The sequence below is a fragment of the Ostrinia nubilalis genome, chromosome Z (assembly GCF_963855985.1).
Source record: "Ostrinia nubilalis chromosome Z, ilOstNubi1.1, whole genome shotgun sequence".
NCBI classification, from domain to species: domain Eukaryota; kingdom Metazoa; phylum Arthropoda; class Insecta; order Lepidoptera; family Crambidae; genus Ostrinia; species Ostrinia nubilalis.
This window is the reverse complement of record NC_087119.1, coordinates 10509998-10532636: the sequence shown is the minus strand read 5'-3', so window position 1 is coordinate 10532636 and position 22639 is coordinate 10509998. Positions and strand designations below refer to the sequence as shown.

Genomic DNA, 22639 nt, shown 5'->3' with positions numbered 1-22639 from the left:
GGAACAATACCTATTATTTAAGATAAACAAGAGACTCCCATAAAGTACACTAAGATTTTAGTAAATTTGGTTTTTCAGTACAAATCGGAATAAACCAATTTTGTCTCGCACGTTCTACAGGTGCAAGTGGAATAAACCTAGTGGGCGTGGCCTAGTTCTTAATAATCTGTTGATTTATGGCTCTGGGTACCAGCCTTTTTATCCAGTCATAATAATTATTTTAAAATACTCTTCAGTTGATTTCAGATTTCCCTTTCTACTTTACGGGCTTATGACCGTCAAAAATACGTAATAATTATTAGGGTTTTAATTAATTTATAACATTGTACCCTATTTTTACAAATTAATAAATTAAGTATGAAATGAAATCACCTTATTCACAAATAATTATTTATTAAAAAGTTCCTACTTACAAAGTTTACATACTGCGAAGCAAGTGTTCAAAGTGGCCTCCGTTCTGATCATCTGATCAAGGCACAGTCTAGCACTGCGAAGCGTAGGTTTTTCGCTTTAGTTTTCGCAACACATAAACGTTTTGTCTCACAGTTTCACTAAAACAATCCTTTCGTGTAACGCGTTTAACACTGTTTATCTCTTCTGCGCATACCAGTCGTTTCAAGTCACTCCAAAAATCCATTGGTGTCAGGTCCGAGGATCGTGGTGGCCAAGCTACTGGACCCCTCGTCCAATCCACTGTTCACCAAACGTTATTATTCGCGCACTTGACGTCCTTATTGTGGGGGAGCACCATCCTGCTGGTAGTAGAGCATTTGGTGTAACGCTAAGGGTACGTCATCAAGCATTTCGTCTAAGACGTCTTGCAGACACTCCAAGCACCATTTTGATTAAATTATTCGTTGTTTGAATACGCTTCAGAAATTTATGTATTATTTATAACGTGATTTGTGATTGATGAATTTCTCAGTTTTTTACAAGTGTCAAAAAGACATTTTAAAGACAATAGATTGCAATAGATATTTAAAAATACAATAAAAAGTAAAAAAGTCTCCATCGCCATCGCCAACAAGTGATGTGCATGAGTTACGATAATTAGTGGTGTTTAACAGATTGTCGATAAAATAAAATAATCAAGATTAAAAAAAAATTTCGGGCATAATTTTTTTACGGATTTGTGTTCAGTATCAGTAATATAGTAACCTCTGTAAATATGGCAAGAATGCAAAGTAACACCCTGTAGAGTTATTCACCTGGTGTCCGTTTGGTTGCGCAAAGCTGCATACATTTTGTTGGTAGCCGGTGACTGGTTGCGCCGCCATGGTGTCCCGGTGAAATATAGCCCTAAGCGGCTGCAGTATCCCCAGCCTGGCCAGCAGCAGCTGTTCCTTGACCTGGCGCAGCTCCTGGTGCCTCACGATCGTAGTTGAGGCCTTTATGTCGCGGATGTTAAGGTTTACAATTGTTAGTGCTTACGTTTATAAGCGGCTGCAGTATCCCCAGCCTGGCCAGCAGCAGCTGTTCCTTGACCTGGCGCAGCTCCTGGTGCCTCACGATCGTAGTTGAGGCCTTTATGTCGCGGATGTTAAGGTTTACAATTGTTTGTGCTTACGTTTATAAGCGGCTGCAGTATCCCCAGCCTGGCCAGCAGCAGCTGTTCCTTGACCTGGCGCAGCTCCTGGTGCCTCACGATCGTAGTTGAGGCCTTTATGTCGCGGATGTTAAGGTTTACAATTGTTTGTGCTTACGTTTATAAGCGGCTGCAGTATCCCCAGCCTGGCCAGCAGCAGCTGTTCCTTGACCTGGCGCAGCTCCTGGTGCCTCACGATCGTAGTTGAGGCCTTTATGTCGCGGGTGTTAAGGTTTACAATTGTTTGTGCTTACGTTTATAAGCGGCTGCAGTATCCCCAGCCTGGCCAGCAGCAGCTGTTCCTTGACCTGGCGCAGCTCCTGGTGCCTCACGATCGTAGTTGAGGCCTTTATGTCGCGGATGTTAAGGTTTACAATTGTTTGTGCTTACGTTTATAAGCGGCTGCAGTATCCCCAGCCTGGCCAGCAGCAGCTGTTCCTTGACCTGGCGCAGCTCCTGGTGCCTCACGATCGTAGTTGAGGCCTTTATGTCGCGGATGTTAAGGTTTACAATTGTTTGTGCTTACGTTTATAAGCGGCTGCAGTATCCCCAGCCTGGCCAGCAGCAGCTGTTCCTTGACCTGGCGCAGCTCCTGGTGCCTCACGATCGTAGTTGAGGCCTTTATGTCGCGGATGTTAAGGTTTACAATTGTTTGTGCTTACGTTTATAAGCGGCTGCAGTATCCCCAGCCTGGCCAGCAGCAGCTGTTCCTTGACCTGGCGCAGCTCCTGGTGCCTCACGATCGTAGTTGAGGCCTTTATGTCGCGGATGTTAAGGTTTACAATTGTTTGTGCTTACGTTTATAAGCGGCTGCAGTATCCCCAGCCTGGCCAGCAGCAGCTGTTCCTTGACCTGGCGCAGCTCCTGGTGCCTCACGATCGTAGTTGAGGCCTTTATGTCGCGGATGTTAAGGTTTACAATTGTTTGTGCTTACGTTTATAAGCGGCTGCAGTATCCCCAGCCTGGCCAGCAGCAGCTGTTCCTTGACCTGGCGCAGCTCCTGGTGCCTCACGATCGTAGTTGAGGCCTTTATGTCGCGGATGTTAAGGTTTACAATTGTTTGTGCTTACGTTTATAAGCGGCTGCAGTATCCCCAGCCTGGCCAGCAGCAGCTGTTCCTTGACCTGGCGCAGCTCCTCCTGCTGCCTCACGATCATCTGCTGCAGCTCCTCGTGCTTGCGTTGCAACTGCTCCTGCCACGGCCACTAGCTCGCATCAAATAGCAATGGCAAAACAGTTACGATCGCGTTATGAACAATCATACCACGCAATATTGTCTTTACCTATAAAATTGCAGATTTTTTCCATTTTATAGTTATTCTATTTTTCATGTTTTCTATAGCATTCAGACCTTTCGGTACCAAAAGCAAAAAGATGTTTGTATGGAAAAATTAATTTCGTTGATAATTTATCTTATCAAAACTGCAATTTCGTAGGTAAACTCGCCTCTCATATCAATCACAATTCGCCCAATAGCAATAAATTAATTTATATCTGTTACAGTCAAAGCTCATAATCGGTCAAAACCACTTTTGACTGAAAAAATTAGTTAAAAGCGAAATTGACCAAGGGCATCGGTCAAATCCACTTTTGACTGCAAAAACAAGTCAAATGAGTTTTGACTGTAACATCTATAGAATACAACTAATAATTAAATTTTGGCTGGCTTAGGCCTGATTCGACCAAACTTGTATCCGAGAATAACTCCTGGTATAACTGGCACATTGACAGTTTCAGTATGGGAAATATGTCAAAACTGACGATTTATTCTGAGATTACTATTTAGTCGATACCACCCTTAATTGACAGACATAAACAGGGAATATGCATTCTATATTCTACAATATTATTATGTTTTTCATTATTTGCATATTCCCTGTTGACACAAGCTGAAAGTGTAAATTCATAAATATTTATCTGGGGATTGCATAAATCAAACAAAATGCTTTGATCTTAGACAATTTTCTTACTATAGGTCGCTCAACGCAAGTTGAGGCGAACACGTACTCACACTGATGTAATATTTGAATACAGAACACAAATAGCACATTATGCCACAGCCTTCAAGTCCAAATATCGAGTTTAAATAAATAAATAAATAAATCTTTGGACAATTTCACACAGCGCCAGCTAGCCCCAAAGTAAGCAACTTAATGCTTGTGTTATGGGTGCTAGCTTAACGGATATACTACTTATATACTTTTTTTTTTTAATACATAAATATTATACATAGTCACACCCAGACCCGTCACATAAATTAAAATTCATCATTTCAATTTCTGCCCGGCCCTGAATCGAACCCGGGACCTCTCGGCATAGTAGTCCGTTCTGAACCACTACACCAAACGGCCGACAAGTTTAAATGATCCACGCTGAACTGTCCCACCAAACTGAATGACAGGGGGGCGCTACCATCGTTCAACTATACAGGGTGGCCAAAACAGTGAGGTCTAAAAGAAAAAATTAGATTCCTTACATCAAGGTGTACCTAAATCACCCCCATGTATATTATACGATTGTGCTTAGTTTAGGAGATAGAGTTAATTTTGTGATATTTTAAAATTGTATGACCTAGTAGGCTTTAAACATTTTTATCTTTTTTTTGGGTTGACTTTTTTCAGATTTCTTTTTTTCGACAGATTTGTTATGAATTGCAGATGTTTGAAAAAAATAATAACCTTCCTATCTTTGATTCAAGATACAAAAGTTTTGCTAGAAACATTAAAATTATGCTTTTATCAGAACACTATCAAATTTTCAACTTAAAAGTTTAAGTAAAAAAAAGAACTTCCATAGGTCCAAAACCATTTTAAAAACTGCGCCGTTTCCTGAACTTTCATAATAATACAAAAAAACATGTACTTAATAGGCCACTATTTCCTGTAATCGGTCCACTAAAGTGGTAAGTCGGAGATTCCGTTACATGTTTTTGACTTTCTTAGAGTGAATTAATATTGGGAATCCTCTAAGTTTACATTGCGTAGAACAGATTTAAAGCAGTAACTGGACAGAACATGTTTTTATTCTCAACGAGGAAGCTCTTGCCCTTCATCACACCTGGTGAAAACTGATGATTAGGCTGAAGGTGGAAGGGACTACTAAACTACTAAGGAACTATGGCTTCCTACCTCCTACCTACCTCAAAAAATAGAATTCTGAGAAAAGTCACCCCAAAAAAAGATAAAAATGTTTAAAGCCTACTAGGTCACAAAATTTGAAAATATCACAAAATTAACTCTATCTCCTAAACTATGCACAATCGTATTACATACATGGGGGTGATTTAGGTACACCTTGATGTAAGGAATCTAAATTTTTCTTTTAGACCTCACTGTTTTGGCCACCCTGTATGGTTTCCAACATGGCAAAAATCGGAACCAGCGATCCGGTATTGACGGTGGCGCCACGCTGTCAATGTCATGGATAGGACAGTTCAGTATATTGGAACTATACACTTGCTACCTCGAAATAAACCACTTGTCAGACCGACTCCGCAAGACGTCAGCGCAGTCAGCGGCGTATACAGATACAAATCTTTACTTGTGTTGATAGCCTCAACTATCGTTGCGCGACCAATAACTAAGTTTGAGATTGATTGATAAAACGGCGTCATTTTGAAAAAAAAACTGAACTGCTAGTCTAGTTTATCAAAAGTCTTGTAAAATGCGTAAACTACATAATCTAACAGACAACTTCATCACAGTAGCATGAAACTAAAAATTGGCAACATAGGGCTGATTTTTCAATCGTCCGATAACTTTTAACTGAAGAATAAACTTAACATTTTGACATATTTCCCATACTGAAACTGTCAATATGCCAAAATTCCTTAATTAAAAGTCCGTAATTAATTAAAAATCAGGTGAGCCCCAAGTGTGGCTTTTTTCAAGTCACATTTATGGTGCTTGTTAATTGTTTATATAAAAATTAAATGTGTTTTTCTTTAAGTTTATTAATTGGGCTTTTAAATAACACCAATATTAGTGGGGCACCATGATTGTGTGAGAAAAAAATCTTCAAAGTTATTGTCACGGGAGGTGCTATTTAGTTGATGCCGAGCGAGTGTATGTCAAAATCACCTCTCCCGTGCCGACTGCTGTTATAGCTTTCAGGTAGCGATTCTCACCTGCATCTGCGCCTGATCCTGCGACACGATGACCGGCAGCGGCGGCAACGGCAGCGGCATAACGCCGGGCACGCCCACCGCTCCGGCCACGCCCACCGCGCTGGCCACGCCCACGTATGGCGACGGATCGAGGTACTGCGCGCCTATGCCGTGCTGCGGCACCAGGGTCGGCTCCACCACCTGCAACACCATCTGTGGCTGTTAGGGCCAAGGACAAAGGTTAGATTATTGCGGCCTCATTTGAATATGATATTTTATCAGCCTCATTTGAATATGATATTTTATCAGGTGTAGCGCGCGTGCGTGGTGCGCGCCCACGACGCGCCCGCCTGTATATTAGGTCAACTCACCTCGCGCTGGACCTCACGCTGGTTGTTCAGCTGCGAGGAGCGCGACTCGCCGGACAGCGAGGCGGTGTCGGAGCCGCCGGCGGTGTAGCGCACGCTCACTTATCGTTTCCACCCTGTATATTTAGCTCAACTAACCTCGCGCTGGACCTCACGCTGGTTGTTCAGCTGCGAGGAGCGCGACTCGCCGGACAGCGAGGCGGTGTCGGAGCCGCCGGTGGTGTAGCGCACGCTCACTTATCGTTTCCACCCTGTATATTTAGCTCCACTCACCTCGCGCTGGACCTCACGCTGGTTGTTCCGCTGCGAGGAGCGCGACTCGCCGGACAGCGAGGCGGTGTCGGAGCCGCCGGTGGTGTAGCGCACGCTCACTTATCGTTTCCACCCTGTATATTTAGCTCCACTCACCTCGCGCTGGACCTCACGCTGGTTGTTCCGCTGCGAGGAGCGCGACTCGCCGGACAGCGAGGCGGTGTCGGAGCCGCCGGTGGTGTAGCGCACGCTCACTTATCGTTTCCACCCTGTATATTTAGCTCAACTCACCTCACGCTGGACCTCACGCTGGTTGTTCAGCTGCGAGGAGCGCGACTCGCCGGACAGCGAGGCGGTGTCGGAGCCGCCGGTGGTGTAGCGCACGCTCACTTATCGTTTCCACCCTGTATATTTAGCTCCACTCACCTCGCGCTGGACCTCACGCTGGTTGTTCCGCTGCGAGGAGCGCGACTCGCCGGACAGCGAGGCGGTGTCGGAGCCGCCGGTGGTGTAGCGCACGCTCACTTATCGTTTCCACCCTGTATATTTAGCTCAACTCACCTCACGCTGGACCTCACGCTGGTTGTTCAGCTGCGAGGAGCGCGACTCGCCGGACAGCGAGGCGGTGTCGGAGCCGCCGGTGGTGTAGCGCACGCTCACTTATCGTTTCCACCCTGTATATTTAGCTCCACTCACCTCGCGCTGGACCTCACGCTGGTTGTTCCGCTGCGAGGAGCGCGACTCGCCGGACAGCGAGGCGGTGTCGGAGCCGCCGGTGGTGTAGCGCACGCTCACTTATCGTTTCCACCCTGTATATTTAGCTCCACTCACCTCGCGCTGGACCTCACGCTGGTTGTTCCGCTGCGAGGAGCGCGACTCGCCGGACAGCGAGGCGGTGTCGGAGCCGCCGGTGGTGTAGCGCACGCTCACTTATCGTTTCCACCCTGTATATTTAGCTCAACTAACCTCGCGCTGGACCTCACGCTGGTTGTTCCGCTGCGAGGAGCGCGACTCGCCGGACAGCGAGGCGGTGTCGGAGCCGCCGGTGGTGTAGCGCGCGTGCGTGGTGCGCGCCCACGACGCGCCCGCCGTGGCCGTGGTGCACGTGGCTACGGTGCCCGACGTGCTGCCCGCCGAGGCCGACTTCACTGAGGCGGGCTGGAAACAAAATTCATTATGGGTTACATAATAATATCTATTGCATTAGAAGAGAAAACAGTGCGTGGACTAGCAGCCTAGCTCGCACTTATCATGTGTCATGTAAGTTATAAATTACTGTATTTGGTTGAGAGGCTGACAAAAGAAGACTGATGCTCGTTTTCACTATCAATCCCTAATTTTAAAGTGACCCTTATGGTAACACAACAGGAAGTTGTCTCCACCCTCGTTCATGTAGGGCGGCGACATGGCGGCCGCGGCGGGCGGGTGCCTCCATCATGACGTCACGCTGCCAGTGTCACCTGTGTGATCAAACCCCGCACTGACCTGCGACAAGGGCTGGTAGGACGTGTTGGGGAAGTTGTCCCCGCCCTCGTTCATGTAGGGCGGCGACATGGCGGCCGCGGCCTCCTCGGCGGGGCCTCCATCATGACGTCACGCTGCCAGTGTCACCTGTGTGATCAAACCTCGCACTGACCTGCGACAAGGGCTGGTAGGACGTGTTGGGGAAGTTGTCCCCGCCCTCGTTCATGTAGGGCGGCGACATGGCGGCCGCGGCCTCCTCGGCGGGCGCCTCTATCATGACGTCACGCTGCCAGTGTCACCTGTGTGATCAAACCCCGCACTGACCTGCGACAAGGGCTGGTAGGACGTGTTGGGGAAGTTGTCCCCGCCCTCGTTCATGTAGGGCGGCGACATGGCGGCCGCGGCGGGCGGGTGCCTCCATCATGACGTCACGCTGCCAGTGTCACCTGTGTGATCAAACCCCGCACTGACCTGCGACAAGGGCTGGTAGGACGTGTTGGGGAAGTTGTCCCCGCCCTCGTTCATGTAGGGCGGCGACATGGCGGCCGCGGCGGGCGGGTGCCTCCATCATGACGTCACGCTGCCAGTGTCACCTGTGTGATCAAACCCCGCACTGACCTGCGACAAGGGCTGGTAGGACGTGTTGGGGAAGTTGTCCCCGCCCTCGTTCATGTAGGGCGGCGACATGGCGGCCGCGGCCTCCTCGGCGGGCGCCTCCATCATGACGTCACGCTGCCAGTGTCACCTGTGTGATCAAACCCCGCACTGACCTGCGACAAGGGCTGGTAGGACGTGTTGGGGAAGTTGTCCCCGCCCTCGTTCATGTAGGGCGGCGACATGGCGGCCGCGGCGGGCGGGCGCCTCCATCATGACGTCACGCTGCCAGTGTCACCTGTGTGATCAAACCCCGCACTGACCTGCGACAAGGGCTGGTAGGACGTGTTGGGGAAGTTGTCCCCGCCCTCGTTCATGTAGGGCGGCGACATGGCGGCCGCGGCGGGCGGGCGCCTCCATCATGACGTCACGCTGCCAGTGTCACCTGTGTGATCAAACCCCGCACTGACCTGCGACAAGGGCTGGTAGGACGTGTTGGGGAAGTTGTCCCCGCCCTCGTTCATGTAGGGCGGCGACATGGCGGCCGCGGCGGGCGGGTGCCTCCATCATGACGTCACGCTGCCAGTGTCACCTGTGTGATCAAACCCCGCACTGACCTGCGACAAGGGCTGGTAGGACGTGTTGGGGAAGTTGTCCCCGCCCTCGTTCATGTAGGGCGGCGACATGGCGGCCGCGGCGGGCGGGTGCCTCTATCATGACGTCACGCTGCCAGTGTCACCTGTGTGATCAAACCCCGCACTGACCTGCGACAAGGGCTGGTAGGACGTGTTGGGGAAGTTGTCCCCGCCCTCGTTCATGTAGGGCGGCGACATGGCGGCCGCGGCCTCCTCGGCGGGCGCCTCTATCATGACGCCGCGGTTCATCTCCGCCTCGCTTACGGTGTCCGCCTCGGCGCCTTCCTGCTTCATGCTCTTAGCTATGTCTGTGCAGCTACAAATAAAAGAGCTGATTAGTAAACACTCTGGCGATAAGTAAGGTTTCTTCTTACACACTGGAAAAAGCTCCTTTTTGTAAAAGTTAGTTAGTTTGTAAGAATATTTAATTGTAATACCAATACATTGGATATAAAATTGTTTTTATTACGGAAAAACAGCTATACGATATGAATGAATGAATAGGTAAAGAAATTTTTGGCTAACACATTTTTTTTAATTTAAAATTTATAGTAAATCATCGTGTTCAACTTTACAAGCTTTAATGGCTTCAAGGATGCCTGACGAAATACGAGCAATGACTAAAGCAAATTTTCATTTAAAGAAAACAACAAGCATGTTTCAGCTCTTTCCAAATAGTCAAAAGTTTTTTGCTGACATTGTTTACTTTCCTTTTGTTGTGTTTTGAACTTACGACGAATTTAGCAATGAAACGAAATGTAAAAACGTGAGTTTACTCAGAGAGCGAGAGCGAGACTGAGTACTGATTTTTCAATCGTCGGATAACTTTTATTAACTGAAGAATAAGTTTGGCACATTGACAGTTCCAGTATGGGAAATATGTCAAAATGACAAGGTTATTCTTCAGTTAAAAGATCTGACTATTGAAAAATCAGCCCATAGTAAGCAATGAGAGGTACTTACCTAACTACGCGGTGGGTACACACGACGAACTCAGGCTTAGAGTTCCACTGGTGGTAGGTGATGTAGAAACGCGTCTGCAGCCAAATCCACTGCTGGCCTTTGGTCAGGAATCGATAGTAGCACGATGTCAGCTCTCCTTTTTGCATCACTGTAGAAGATAGTTATTATGATTTTTAGTTTCAAAACGGTATTTTTTAAGACGTCCCAAAATATCTTTAACCCCTAAAGATACTAAATGACTGATTGCCAAATGTGTATTAGTGCTATAAAGAAGAAACTCCGTCATTTTTCTACTTCTGCTGTAACAAACCTCACTGAATATTTTAAACTAAGTTGGATTTTTACTATAAAATTATCACTGTCACGGGATTTTATAAAAATAAATAAAATGTTATATTTAGGCTGGGTTGCACCATCATACTTTAACTTTGACAAACGCCAAAAATATGTCAAACTCCATACAAAAAGCTCACGGCAATACTTATTAGTTTATTTTGGTATATTATATTTTAGTAATAAGTAAGTTACGTATCTTTAACCCCTAAAAATGAAATGCTAAAGCGCCATTTGGCCACATGGTAACATTTTTTCCTTTCCACTGACGATATATTCTATGAAACTTACACGCCTCATGACACGTTACGACTTTCTCCAAGTCGTCGAAGTGGTAGTAGTCATAACCAGAAGTTCCGAGTACTTCGAAGGGGAGGTATCCTATGATGGGGGGTGCGCGGTGGTCGAGAAAAAGAAATTTCCACTCGAGGCTGTGGCGGGAGGTGAACTCGCTGCGATTCGAGTCCACCAGCGACACGTCACGGATCAGTTGCGGCGTGTTGAGGCGTCCTGTGCACACGAATAGCAACCTATGGACAAAACATATGCTCTCTTTTAATTTTCCGTCTGTTTGAAGCTTCATCATCATCAGCCGCGCTAGGATGCGCGTCGAGATAAAATCCTATCGATGATTTTATGGGCTTATCGTATAAAATCGATAAAAGATTATCGCGGTGCGCATCCTAGGCTTACATGGTCATTGGATCTCCACTGCAGGAGCAAGTCTCTCTCTCTAATTTACCAGACGCAAAGGGAGGTAGAGGAGGGAGGGATTTGACCTACATTCCCCAACCTGGTCTTTGGGGAGGCCGGATCCGACATCCACAGATAAAATGGGGGTGGTATTCTGCTCTACCGGAACCATTCTTATCCGTTCCGTATCAACCCGTGGTCTGTCAGGTCAACGAATTTTTGCTTAAGGCTGAAGATTTGGGGTTTATGCCGATTCATATCCTCTTTTGTACATCATTCTAACTGTATTAATATACACCTGAATTGTGCCGTTTTAATTTTGTATTGCTTTTAATCTTAAGTCAGTTTTGTGTGAGTATTCTGCGATTTCGTATAATAATTGAAATCCGACCGTTTCACATGTAATATGGAGTATTTTCATGAGCATAGCTCGATACGGCACTAGTTTGACGTATTATTTTATCTTATTTGTCAGACAATCATTATACAAATATTCAATCTGCATGTCCCACTTAAGAATCGCATCCAGGACCTCTGACCCTCGTCTGTCTGTCGAGACACTAGTCAACACCGTGGTGCAAATTTATAAGTTTGCGTCGCATAATATTCAATGGAGCTTGTTAGCTACATTTTATCGGTCAAGTGCCAGTTAAACTCGCTTGCAGAGGACTCCGTACATTTCCGTTGCATCAAACGATTCTAACAGGCAGGTTATAATACTTATGTTTTTATATAATAGAGCTCATTATCCTTCAAAACAATCCTCGCGGAGATTATGATAGTAACTACAGGTAATAGAATTCATTTTACTTCAATGTTTCATTTGTTACTTTCAATAAAAGAAAACATTACTTATTACAGAGGCAAAGCAGCTTTTGCTTGCGTGGATTTTGGTGTCATAGAATAATTTAGGACTCTTATTTTAAATTAAAATTTGATTCAAATGAAAACGTGTTGAATGCTGAATTTTGATATTTGGTGTACTACTGATTGAGTCTCTTATTGAATGTAGTACAGTAGATTCATATTTAAATGTAGTTTCTTAATACGGACCAAGTCACGCGCTTTAGTCAGTTAATCAAAAGCTTAATATGCTTGAAACTGAATCGAATTTAGTTTCGTTTTGTAATACGCAAACTTAATGCAAACTTCATTTTAAGCAAAAAAACATCCACATCGTGAAATGTGGAAGTAATGGGTATGTCCGCTAACATTTTTTTGCAAATTCAAATGAAGGTTCTACCTCCAAACTTAGTAATAATTTTAGTTTCAATGGCTTCACACGAAATGGAGAAGTTTTGTGATGCTGAAAACATTGTATTTCACTGAATGGGATTCAAATATAGACCAAAACTAAAAAGGCGGTGAAGATTTTTTTTTAATCCATCAAGATATGGCTGAGAAATTAATTATTTAAATTACCTACATATTTTCGCGTGGAACTCAAACATAGGCGTAGTGACGTTACGCCACCCGTTCAAGTTTCAACCACAATGCTTTTTTTCCGTTTGCAATCATAATAATCCTCCAACTAAGCAAAATATACTAATAACAGATAAATACATTAATATGGATATGCACCCAAGTTAATTGCCACTTTAAACTTAAATATTTTGAAAACAGATCCCTAAGGCCCAGAACACACGGTGAAACGCAATTGCAACGAAACTGCAACTTCTAGTTACTTTTAAGTTGCATCTAAGTTTCTGCCATAGATTCCGTTGAGAGACCACACATGACGCGACCATTTCAAACTGGTTTCAAACTGTTTATACATCTAATCTAGGGTTTCCAGGAAGCCCCTAAATCATTTTTAAAGACCTATCCAACGATACCCCACACGATGGGATAGAAAACCATCCCCATTTTACATGTAGGGAAGCTGCTTCCCTAAAAAAATTTTTTTTTTTAATTTTCTACCACTTTATCGGCGTGATCAATATACCTACATACCTTCACAAAATTACAGCTCTCTAGTGCCAATAGTTTCCAAGCAAAACCTCGGACAGACAGACAGACGGACATGACGAAACTATAAGGGTTCCTTATTGTCAAGACTACGGAACCCCAAAAAGTATACGGTTCGTAAAAGAGTTTGTATAGAACTAGCGTCGCGTAGGTTTCATTTCAATAGGTAATTTTTTTCTAGGAATCTAGAAACTAGGAATAAACAGAGGTCAACAAAAAACGAATTTTTGTGAAGGTGGATTTGGAGCTGACATTCCAAAAATCAACTTTTATAAATCAAAACCATATTTACCTATTTGTAAGTCCCATTAAATGCTGTTGAAACATTGTTAAACGAATAAAATAAAATAAATAAATAAAATGTATTATAAATGCGAAAGTTTGGATGTCTGGATGTCTGAATGTCTGGATGTGTGTTACTCTTTCACGCAAAAACTACTGAACGGATTTTGTTGAAACTTTACAGTATTATTGTTTATAACCCAGATTAACATATAGGCTATAATTTATGACGATATGATACAAATAAATTACAACAAATAAATAAGACGTGTCTAAAAAGCGCCATCTATCGTCATTGGTTAAAATCTACGGCACTAGACAAACTACTGTTTTTGACGTTCATAATATTAATGCGGGGGAAGCCGTGAAACGTCATCTATCATCAACATGATATCAAACAAGAGGTTTTACGAACTAAGGGGTAAAACGAGGTCCACGCGTACGAAGTCGCGGGCGGCCGCTAGTATTACATAATGCAGACTTTATTTATAACCTGGCCGAATAAAAAGGAATAGTTTCATAAATACATACATTATGTTGCTTTAAACAGCTAAGAAAAAAGTACTACTAAACGTAAACTACAATAAAAAACTGCATTTTCAATGCCAAACGTGATGTTATGAATTAATTTCTTAGTCAAATTTTGTGGTTGTTGTATTTTTAGCATCTATGGAGGTCAGGCTTGGAGTTAGTGGGGGAAACTAAGGAACCCTCACGTTCGTGTGTCATATTACTAAATTCTAGCGCCAACCGCCAAGATTGTCAAACGGTTACCGCGTAATACAGAGTCAATTCTTTATTAAAAATAAAAATCTACAACATTATACATAAAAATAAGTAGGTGATAAAAATTGGTGATTGGACAAAATCAGACAAATTACTTCCCTTTTAATTACTAATTTGTCTACGAAATCCATTGAAAAATATTATGGGTTGTTACAACTCTATTTCTGCACAGAGGTGGTTGCAATAATGAAGTGCCCCGTCCCCTACTGATACACGTTGCCCTATGTAGCCTATTTGTAAATATTTACCTACACTTCAGCCAACCACCGCGGAGCCTTTATTATGATTATGATTAGACGTGTGCGTCACAGACCACGGGAACGGTAACTGCCGGACGCTCAGACACTGGGCGGTCTTGTTAACAGCGACACAGCGCGCTTGTGCGAATAAAAATATGTATACCGGTACTGTAATTATTTTACTTTGAAAAAACTTTGGAGAGAAGCTTTGTTAAGTAGTAGGCATCCTTATGGCTGAGAGATTATACTGATGATTTTTCTATAATTGTCTAATTTATTTTGATATACGATGGAGATGTAAGAATAATGTTCTCTGTCAGTAATTTTATATAAAAATATTTTACTAAAATCGTACGTAGATAGGTGAAGCATGCTAATCATAACTTTCCACCAAAAAAAGTTAACTTCTAAAGTTAAATCATAATACATTTATTTACCTTGACTCATGGTCTGGTTGAAAGTTCATTTCATCGTTTTCCATCAGTTCCATGTTTGTTCCTGTGAATAAAATAATATTGTTTTGAATATTATTATTTTACAGAAAAGTTAGTATGTTTTGTCGCACACACTTGAAAGTAAATAGACAAAACATTCAAATGAATTTGAGTTGAAGTGCTATATTTATATATTTAGATTCAAATTTGAATACCAAAATTCCCGTAAATAAATCGGACCAGCAAACAGCACGTTCAACTCAGGCGGTAAATGCGTACTAAATAAATTTGCTTCAACTGGAATTTCGTAATGAGGTAAAAAGTCTACCAAAAGTCTAGCTTAAGGCATTTAGCTAGAAAGTCTGAGAAAGGGTGAGTGAAAGAAGAGTTCGGCTGTAGTTTTTAGGGCTTCGCAGCCCACGTAGAATTGTTGCGTACGGCAGCGCTAGATGTGACGAAATGTTGGTACCTAAACTTTCGACATAACTAAATTGAAGCTCGACAAAATACTGAAAATTGGTGTTTACTATGTATTTTTACATAGAAAATATCAAGGATAGTAGAAACAGATATTATGTTCATGCAAACAAATGTTTGCATTTGCAGTGGTCGAGCTGGTCTTGTGGTGGTAAAGTTCTCAGCTAAAGCTCCGAATCAACCATCAACATTTGATAAGGGCGAAGAGGGACTCATTTAGAAAAAAACGTAATCTCGGCTATTAAAAAATACTAGAAATGACCTCAACTTGTAACAAAACTAAACACGTAAAAAACGACAAAAAAAAATAGTAAATTATAAGCAGAATACTCACGGAAGTGACCATTGAATTGCACCAATTCGTACATGGTGTCATCTCTAAAGTCCAGGCTGCCTCTCCGCAAATGGCACTGGAACCTAATTTCATCTGCAAAGAAACGCAAAGCTTTCTGTACAGCATCTTTTCTCAACAAATAAACAAAATGTAAATAAAACATTCCGAGAAATCTGTAAAATTACACACCCCACAGTATTAAGTTTGTAAAAGTTCGCCCAGGTTTTGCTGTGTAGTTTGAGTTTTATAAAGCTTCTTTTTTTTCGAAGTACTTCACGTGGTTGACGCAAAATAAGCAACGACCAGTGGAAAAATTTCGCAAGAAGTTAAAGCCATAAGTTGTTTGAAACTGATAATAATAGAAAAACTTTGCACATTGCAGCAATTCGCAACTGTTCTGGAAAACGTGGTGGACTTTTTAGAACGGAGGTATGAACCGTTGCGTCGTCGTCGTAGCAACAAGAAATCATACTTGAAAGACTGGGTACTTCCAGACGGCGACTGTGAACGATTATATTAATTCTTCACGGATACGAGACTGTCGTTTACACAAACACCATCTCCATTGGATTTTGAAATTACGTTAAAAGATAATTTAAAGTTAAATTATAAGGTTGTTCGTGTGAATTTCATTCGCTAAAATCGTTTCGAATCGCAGCCCCCTCGGTGGCATCTTCGCACGACATACGAGACAGCCTAAATAATTAACAAATACAAGTATTAAATTACCACTTGATTCAAATCTATACTAATATTATAAAGCTAAAGAGTTTGTTTGTTTACTTGAACGCGCTAATGTCCGGAACTACTGGTCCGATTTGAAAAATTCTTTCAGTGTTAGATAGCCCATTTATCGAGGAAGGCTATAGGCTATACAACATCACGCTACGATCAATATAGTCCAGTCAAATTAGACATGAACCCTGCAATAATTCGCATACAGCTGAAAATTGGTACGAATGTTCGGAGCACCATTATGAATTAACTGTGAAAAGTCCCCATCGATCCGACGTGTGCTAAAAAAAAAATTCAAGGTCAAACTTAAAAAATACGGGTTTTTGAGATTTTCAGCCAAACGGTAAGTTTTATCACAAAAATATGTATGACAAGGTTTAAGACCATACAATTATCTATCAAAATTGTCTATACACTTTCTCCTAAGAGTCAGCGTTTCTGAGATTCGATGATCCGAAGAGTCAAAAAAGTGTTTTCTTCATAACGGTCTTACACATAAATCCAATGTGATATCGCCTCGTGCCACGACTCAGCATTGTATCATGATGTGTTGTCGACGTCGAATATAAAATAATCAACCTCAATGTCGTCTGTCATCTTTAATTATCGAAAAATGGGTGCAACTTTGACGAAGGACTGCACCGTAAGTTTCTAAGATACGAAGTTTTCGTGTCTATTATGTTTAAGAGCTCTTATATGCATACGTCACTACTCTACTTGTAACTCTATGGTCACTCTTTTAGCCCGACCAAGTTAGACAGTCCAGGTTATAATAATTCACATAGAGCTGAAAATTTGTGTGAATGTTAAGAACACCATCCTAAATGAAATGTCAAAAGTCCCCGACGATCCGTCATTAAAAAAAAGTTTTCAAAGTCCCAAGTTTTTTGCATTTTTTGGCCAAGTAGTAAATTTATCATAAAAATAGATAAGAAAAAATAGTAGATCATAAAATTATCTATTAAAATTGTCTTTACCCCTTTTTCCTAAGAGTCACCGATTATGAGGTAGAACGATTCAAAAAGTTAGTTTTGATGTTCTCGTTATATGCACATGTTTCCACAACACCTATGAGGGTTATTTGGCGTATTTTTTTTTACCAGGTTTCCCCAGTAGGCCTTTTTTAAGATGTATTTGTTATCCTGTTCAATTCAAAACTATTTTAATAGAGTTGAAGTTGTGGACTTTTGGAGTAGTTAACAGAATGCGAATTCTCTAACTTTTTGCATCGTTACCACATAAACGGTGACTCTTAGGAAAAAGGGGCAAAGACAATTTTAATAGATAATTTTATGATCTACTACTATTTCTTATCATTTCTTATGATAAGTTTACTGTTTGGCGGAAAAGTGCAAAAAACTTGGACTTCGTGAATTTTTTTTTCAAATGACGGATCGCTGGGGACTTTTGACATTTCATTAAGGATGGTGTTCTCAACAATCACACAAATTTTCAGCTCTATGCGAATTATTATAACCTGGATTTTCTGACTTGACCGGGCTAAAAGAGTGACCATAGAGTTACAAGTAGAGTAGTGACGTGTGCATATAAGAGCTCTTAAACATAATAGACACGAAAACTTCGTATCTTAGAAACTCACGGTGCAGTCCTTCGTCTAAGTTGCAAACATTTTTCGACAATTAAAGATGACAAATGACATTGATGTTAATCATTTTATATTCGACGTCGACAACACATCATGATACAATGCTGAGTCGTGGCACGAGGCGATATCACATTGGATTTATGTGTAAGACCGTTATGAAGAAAACACTTTTTTGACTCTTCGGATCATCGAATCTCAGAAACGCTGACTCTTAGGAGAAAGTGTATAGACAATTTTGATAGATAATTGTATGGTCTTAAACCTTGTCATACATATTTTTGTGATAAAACTTACCGTTTGGCTGAAAATCTCAAAAACCCGTATTTTTTAAGTTTGACCTTGAATTTTTTTTTTAGCACACGTCGGATCGATGGGGACTTTTCACAGTTAATTCATAATGGTGCTCCGAACATTCGTACCAATTTTCAGCTGTATGCGAATTATTGCAGGGTTCATGTCTAATTTGACTGGACTAATAGGAGCAGAGCAACAATGAAGCGTACGAAGTCGCGGGCACAGCTAGTTCCATAAATTTAATTCTTACAGCTTTTACTTACTTCATATTGGAACCTAACAAATACGGCCTTTTATGCTGGTAGAACATCCTTCTGCCCTACAATCCTAGTTTTAATAGGAAGAGGTAGAGCTACAACGAATATTATATCAATCCTGAGGCTGCGTTTACAGATGGTGTTAGGTGGCGCGGAGTGGTACATATTTTCATGCGTTTCACTCGCCAAAGTGGCGCTCATAAAAATTACGCAGCTACGCGAAAAACCTGCTACGCTTCGCCCGGATTTATACTTTAGTCCCTTAGCCATTCAAAGTATTCATCGAATATCTAGTGTCCCAAAGATACAAATTCTTTGATAAGCTGAAACCACGCAAAGCAAGCTATGTTTGTTCATCGTAAACAGTAATTACCTGCTCAGCAAAACAATACTGGTTAATGAACAGGGGCACAGAATTTGCAGTGTATCAAAATGAGAAATTCGATGCAGCCGTAACATGACGCAAGCTCCGTTATCTACACTTAATTATAGCGTATGCAATCAGAATCACATAGTGTGAGAACTAAGAATATTCCACAACTTACTTACTAGCGCATAGCATAACATTTAAATATATCGACCAATTTTGAGAGTTACTTTATTATCAACTTTTTAATAGTTGTAGCGTTTTGTTTGGTTTTTGTAATCAGTAACATACTAAGCTTTTTGCCTCATTCAGGTTTATATCATCAGTTTCAAGGTGTTACCTTTCAGAAACTGTAATTTTGGTTTTTCATAGGTTTTTTCAATGCAATATATTGGGCTCTTTTACCATAATATACAATTTATTCGGCTATAAGTTACGTCGCATGAGGTGAATATTACTTCGCAAAATGCAGGTTTTTATCATTCGCTGAGCAGTGAGCATAAGCATCCATAAATGTAGGCCAAAGTTCTATATTTAAGTAACAGACCGATAAATAATTTACAATGGAGCTTGCTTTTACAAAGAAAGGGAGGAACATAACATGTTACATAATAATACATAATATGCACAGGCTCGTACTATGTTATCTATCATAACTATTCAAGAGCTGTTGTAAAGACAGTTCAGAGCAGAACACAGCTTATTGTAGGTACTCTATAGCACAGCTGTAATTTCTTGCTTGATTGCTTCTTTTTTTTTTTGTATAAATAAATAATCAAATTCGTAATTATGACAAAACTTTTATTTAATCTTACCTTTCGGTCCAGGGTGCAAGGGGTCTATGGCGGCGCCTGGATTCTGAAGGAGGTTGTATAGACCCGCTCTGTCTTCTTCATACGCCAAATCAAATATACTTTTATTTACAAGGTCAGACTGTAACAAAAAAGAACAAGTTGGTGGAATCAACTTAAGTTAAAAATCACAAACAATCATAATATCTTGAACTAGGATACACACAAATAGTGATGGGAATAACATTTTCATTGTAATAAATTCATAATGAGTATGCATAGTTACCGGATTATGACCAAGCAAAGAAGTGATGCTTTCTGATGCGTAGTAAATACATCCTGACGCCGAGAACACCATCATGAATCCTTCAAGTGCCTCCAGGATCAAGTAAGTAAACTCCTCGTTGGACAGAAATGCTGGTTTCCAGTCCTCCTGGACGTCATGTGCTCGTGACCTTACAGTGATTTCTGAAATAATTAAATATTAGCATCCTTTGAACAGTATAAATTTATAAATCCTCCATTTATTAACTAAAAGATCGTATCTTAATTAAATGTTTTCGTAGCGATTAGAGTGGCTCCTCAAACTAAACTTTAAATAAAACAACTTGAAAAAAGCAAGCGAAAGGTCGTGGGTTCGATTCCCGCCCCTAATGTTATGAAAGCAGTGACGTCTTATTTATTTTGGAGTAGGTAATTCCAAATAAGCACAAATGATCGGAATCTCTGTCAAATACAGGGTGTTAGGTAAATGGGTATATGAGCCGACACTAGCCCATGTTAACATGGTTATACAGTGTGTCCGGGCATGTAGTGATCAAACTTTAAGGGCGTAATTTATAGACAATTTTATCGATGAAAATACTTCAAATTTGGGTCTTGACCCATTTCTCGCAAAATTACAAGGATTTAAGATTTTAATTTTTAGTTTTCACCTCTTCCTTCAAAAACAAGTGAAAACGTGGGTAACTTAACATTAATAAGCAAATATTTTATATCATGCGATAGCCAATAAAATTATCTACTAGTAGAAGTAGAAAACAGACACAAGTTTCATACATTTTAAGGGAGTAATAATGGATTTAATTAGAAAAAAACATGACATTTTTCACTTCATTTTCAGTTATTTTCCAACACAAGAAAAACCAGGTCGTTAAGGTATGTTTTATTTGCATTGTATTATTAGTATTTGAGCCATTCTGCAAAACGAATGTAAATTTATTAGTCTACGTCTATTAGTTTCGACGTAATTGTTGAACAAAGATACCCATTCTCAGCGGTTTCCATAGTAATCGGAATAGGTTGTGTGATTCTTTCAGGCAGTGCATTTTCGCATGTCGCGTGCGCTATGGAAACCGCTGGGAAGGGGCATCTTTGTTCAACAATTACGTCGAAACTAATAGACGTAGACTAATAAATTTACATTCGTTTTGTAGAATAGCTCAAATACTAATAATACAATGCAAATAAAACATACCTTAACGACCTGGTTTTTCTTGTGTTGGGAAATAACTGAAAAAGATGTGAAAAAAATCATGTTTATTTCTAATTAAATCCATTCTTACACCTTTAAAATGTATGAAAGTTGTATCTGTTTTCTACTTCTACTAATAGATAATTTTATTGGCTATCGCATGATATAAAATTTTTGCTTATTAATGTTAAGCTACCCACGCTATCACTTGTTTTTGAAGGAAGAGGTGAAAACTAAAAATTAAAAACTTAAATCCTTGTAAATATGCAAGAAATGGGTCAAGCCCCAAATTTAAAATATTTTCACCGATAAAATTGTCCATTGATCACGCCCTTAAAGTTTGATCACTACATGCCCGGACACACTGTATAAATGGTATGGTGAAGTCAGAAAATTAATATCTTCATTTCAATTATTTTATTTTTCATACAAATCGGATTTTATAAAATTTATTTTGTATGAAAATTTAAAAAAATAAAATGATGATATCAAATTTCCGACTTCACCATACCATTTATATGCCCATGTTAACATGGGCTAGTGTCGGCTCATATACCCATTTACCTAACACCCTGTATATTGGTATCCCTGAATAAATCACGATAAATTTCTATCACAACATTATTCTTGATATTATCTTTTTTAATCTCTTCTTTCTAACCCATATTCAAAGGGTTGAACACAATATCAAGTCAAATTCATTTGACAATTAATTCAAACATTATCAGTATGAAATATTCTTAATATTATGAATTTGTATGCCTATAGTTGCCTGGTTTGTTGTCTTGTATGCCTATGTACTTAGGACAAACGATTCAATTAGGTACGCCCCACTTCGAGGAAGAGGTCAATCGACGAATCTGGGTTGCATGTTCTAGAAATGATTTAATAAATTTGCATCCATAACACCCAACACATCACACACATGTCTATAACTAGTAGGTGTTACATGTAATATGAAGCGGAAAAAACATATTATGGTCTAACTGCGAACTTGTCAGCTCAACATGACACCGAGGTTATGATTGGTGCTTTAGCGTGATATCAAAAGAGCTATAAAGAGATCTTTAATAAAATATTAAAAGTAGAAGATCAAGGCCAAGCTTTAAAGAGTGGGACTGATTAGTTTTTGTCAGAAAAAATATGGTATGGCTGTTTATCGGTATGGACATGTATAGAAGTGCTCATGTAATACTGATTTGGAATACCAATAGGTACTACAAAATTAGAAAAGGTTATTAAGAGTGAAAATTAAATTACTTACCATTATGATTTTTCAGGAATGATATGGTAGATTTTAAGACAGTGGACTTGTCCATCTTCCTATTGTTTGTGGACACCATTGTGCTGAGCTCGTTGACCAGCATGTTGAACTGATCGCGTCTCTTCTTCTCGCTAAGATTTCTAGTCCTCCTGTATAATATGATTTAGTATTGGGCGATCGTTTTCTTAAACATAATTTTTATACTAAATATAAAGCGAATTTATAAATGAGGCTAGTGAATCCTTTACCGAGCATGAAAGTAATTCATAAGTTTTGTATTTAAAAAGTAAATTATTTACTTAAAAATATATTTTTTCACTTAATGAACACACCCATAAA

The 22639-nt window shown here is 40.9% G+C and overlaps 2 protein-coding genes across 2 annotated transcripts in view; one reads left to right on the top strand and one right to left on the bottom strand.

Moving 5' to 3' along the window:
- The window catches only part of LOC135086941 (uncharacterized), a 422922-nt gene that overhangs the window by 231700 nt on the left and 168583 nt on the right, over positions 1-22639 (top strand). The window lies entirely within an intron of this gene.
- Positions 1-22639, bottom strand: part of LOC135086749 (circadian locomoter output cycles protein kaput) — a 29372-nt gene that overhangs the window by 5520 nt on the left and 1213 nt on the right. Inside the window, exons 3-13 of the mRNA XM_063981532.1 lie at positions 22301-22449; positions 19849-20030; positions 19587-19704; positions 15513-15605; positions 14705-14765; positions 10591-10829; positions 9967-10114; positions 9127-9319; positions 7289-7468; positions 5712-5909; positions 2656-2772 (exon numbers count right to left, since the gene is read on the bottom strand). Coding sequence (XP_063837602.1) covers positions 2656-2772; positions 5712-5909; positions 7289-7468; positions 9127-9319; positions 9967-10114; positions 10591-10829; positions 14705-14765; positions 15513-15605; positions 19587-19704; positions 19849-20030; positions 22301-22449 — 1678 coding nt within the window. The remainder of the gene's footprint in view (positions 1-2655; positions 2773-5711; positions 5910-7288; positions 7469-9126; positions 9320-9966; positions 10115-10590; positions 10830-14704; positions 14766-15512; positions 15606-19586; positions 19705-19848; positions 20031-22300; positions 22450-22639) is intronic.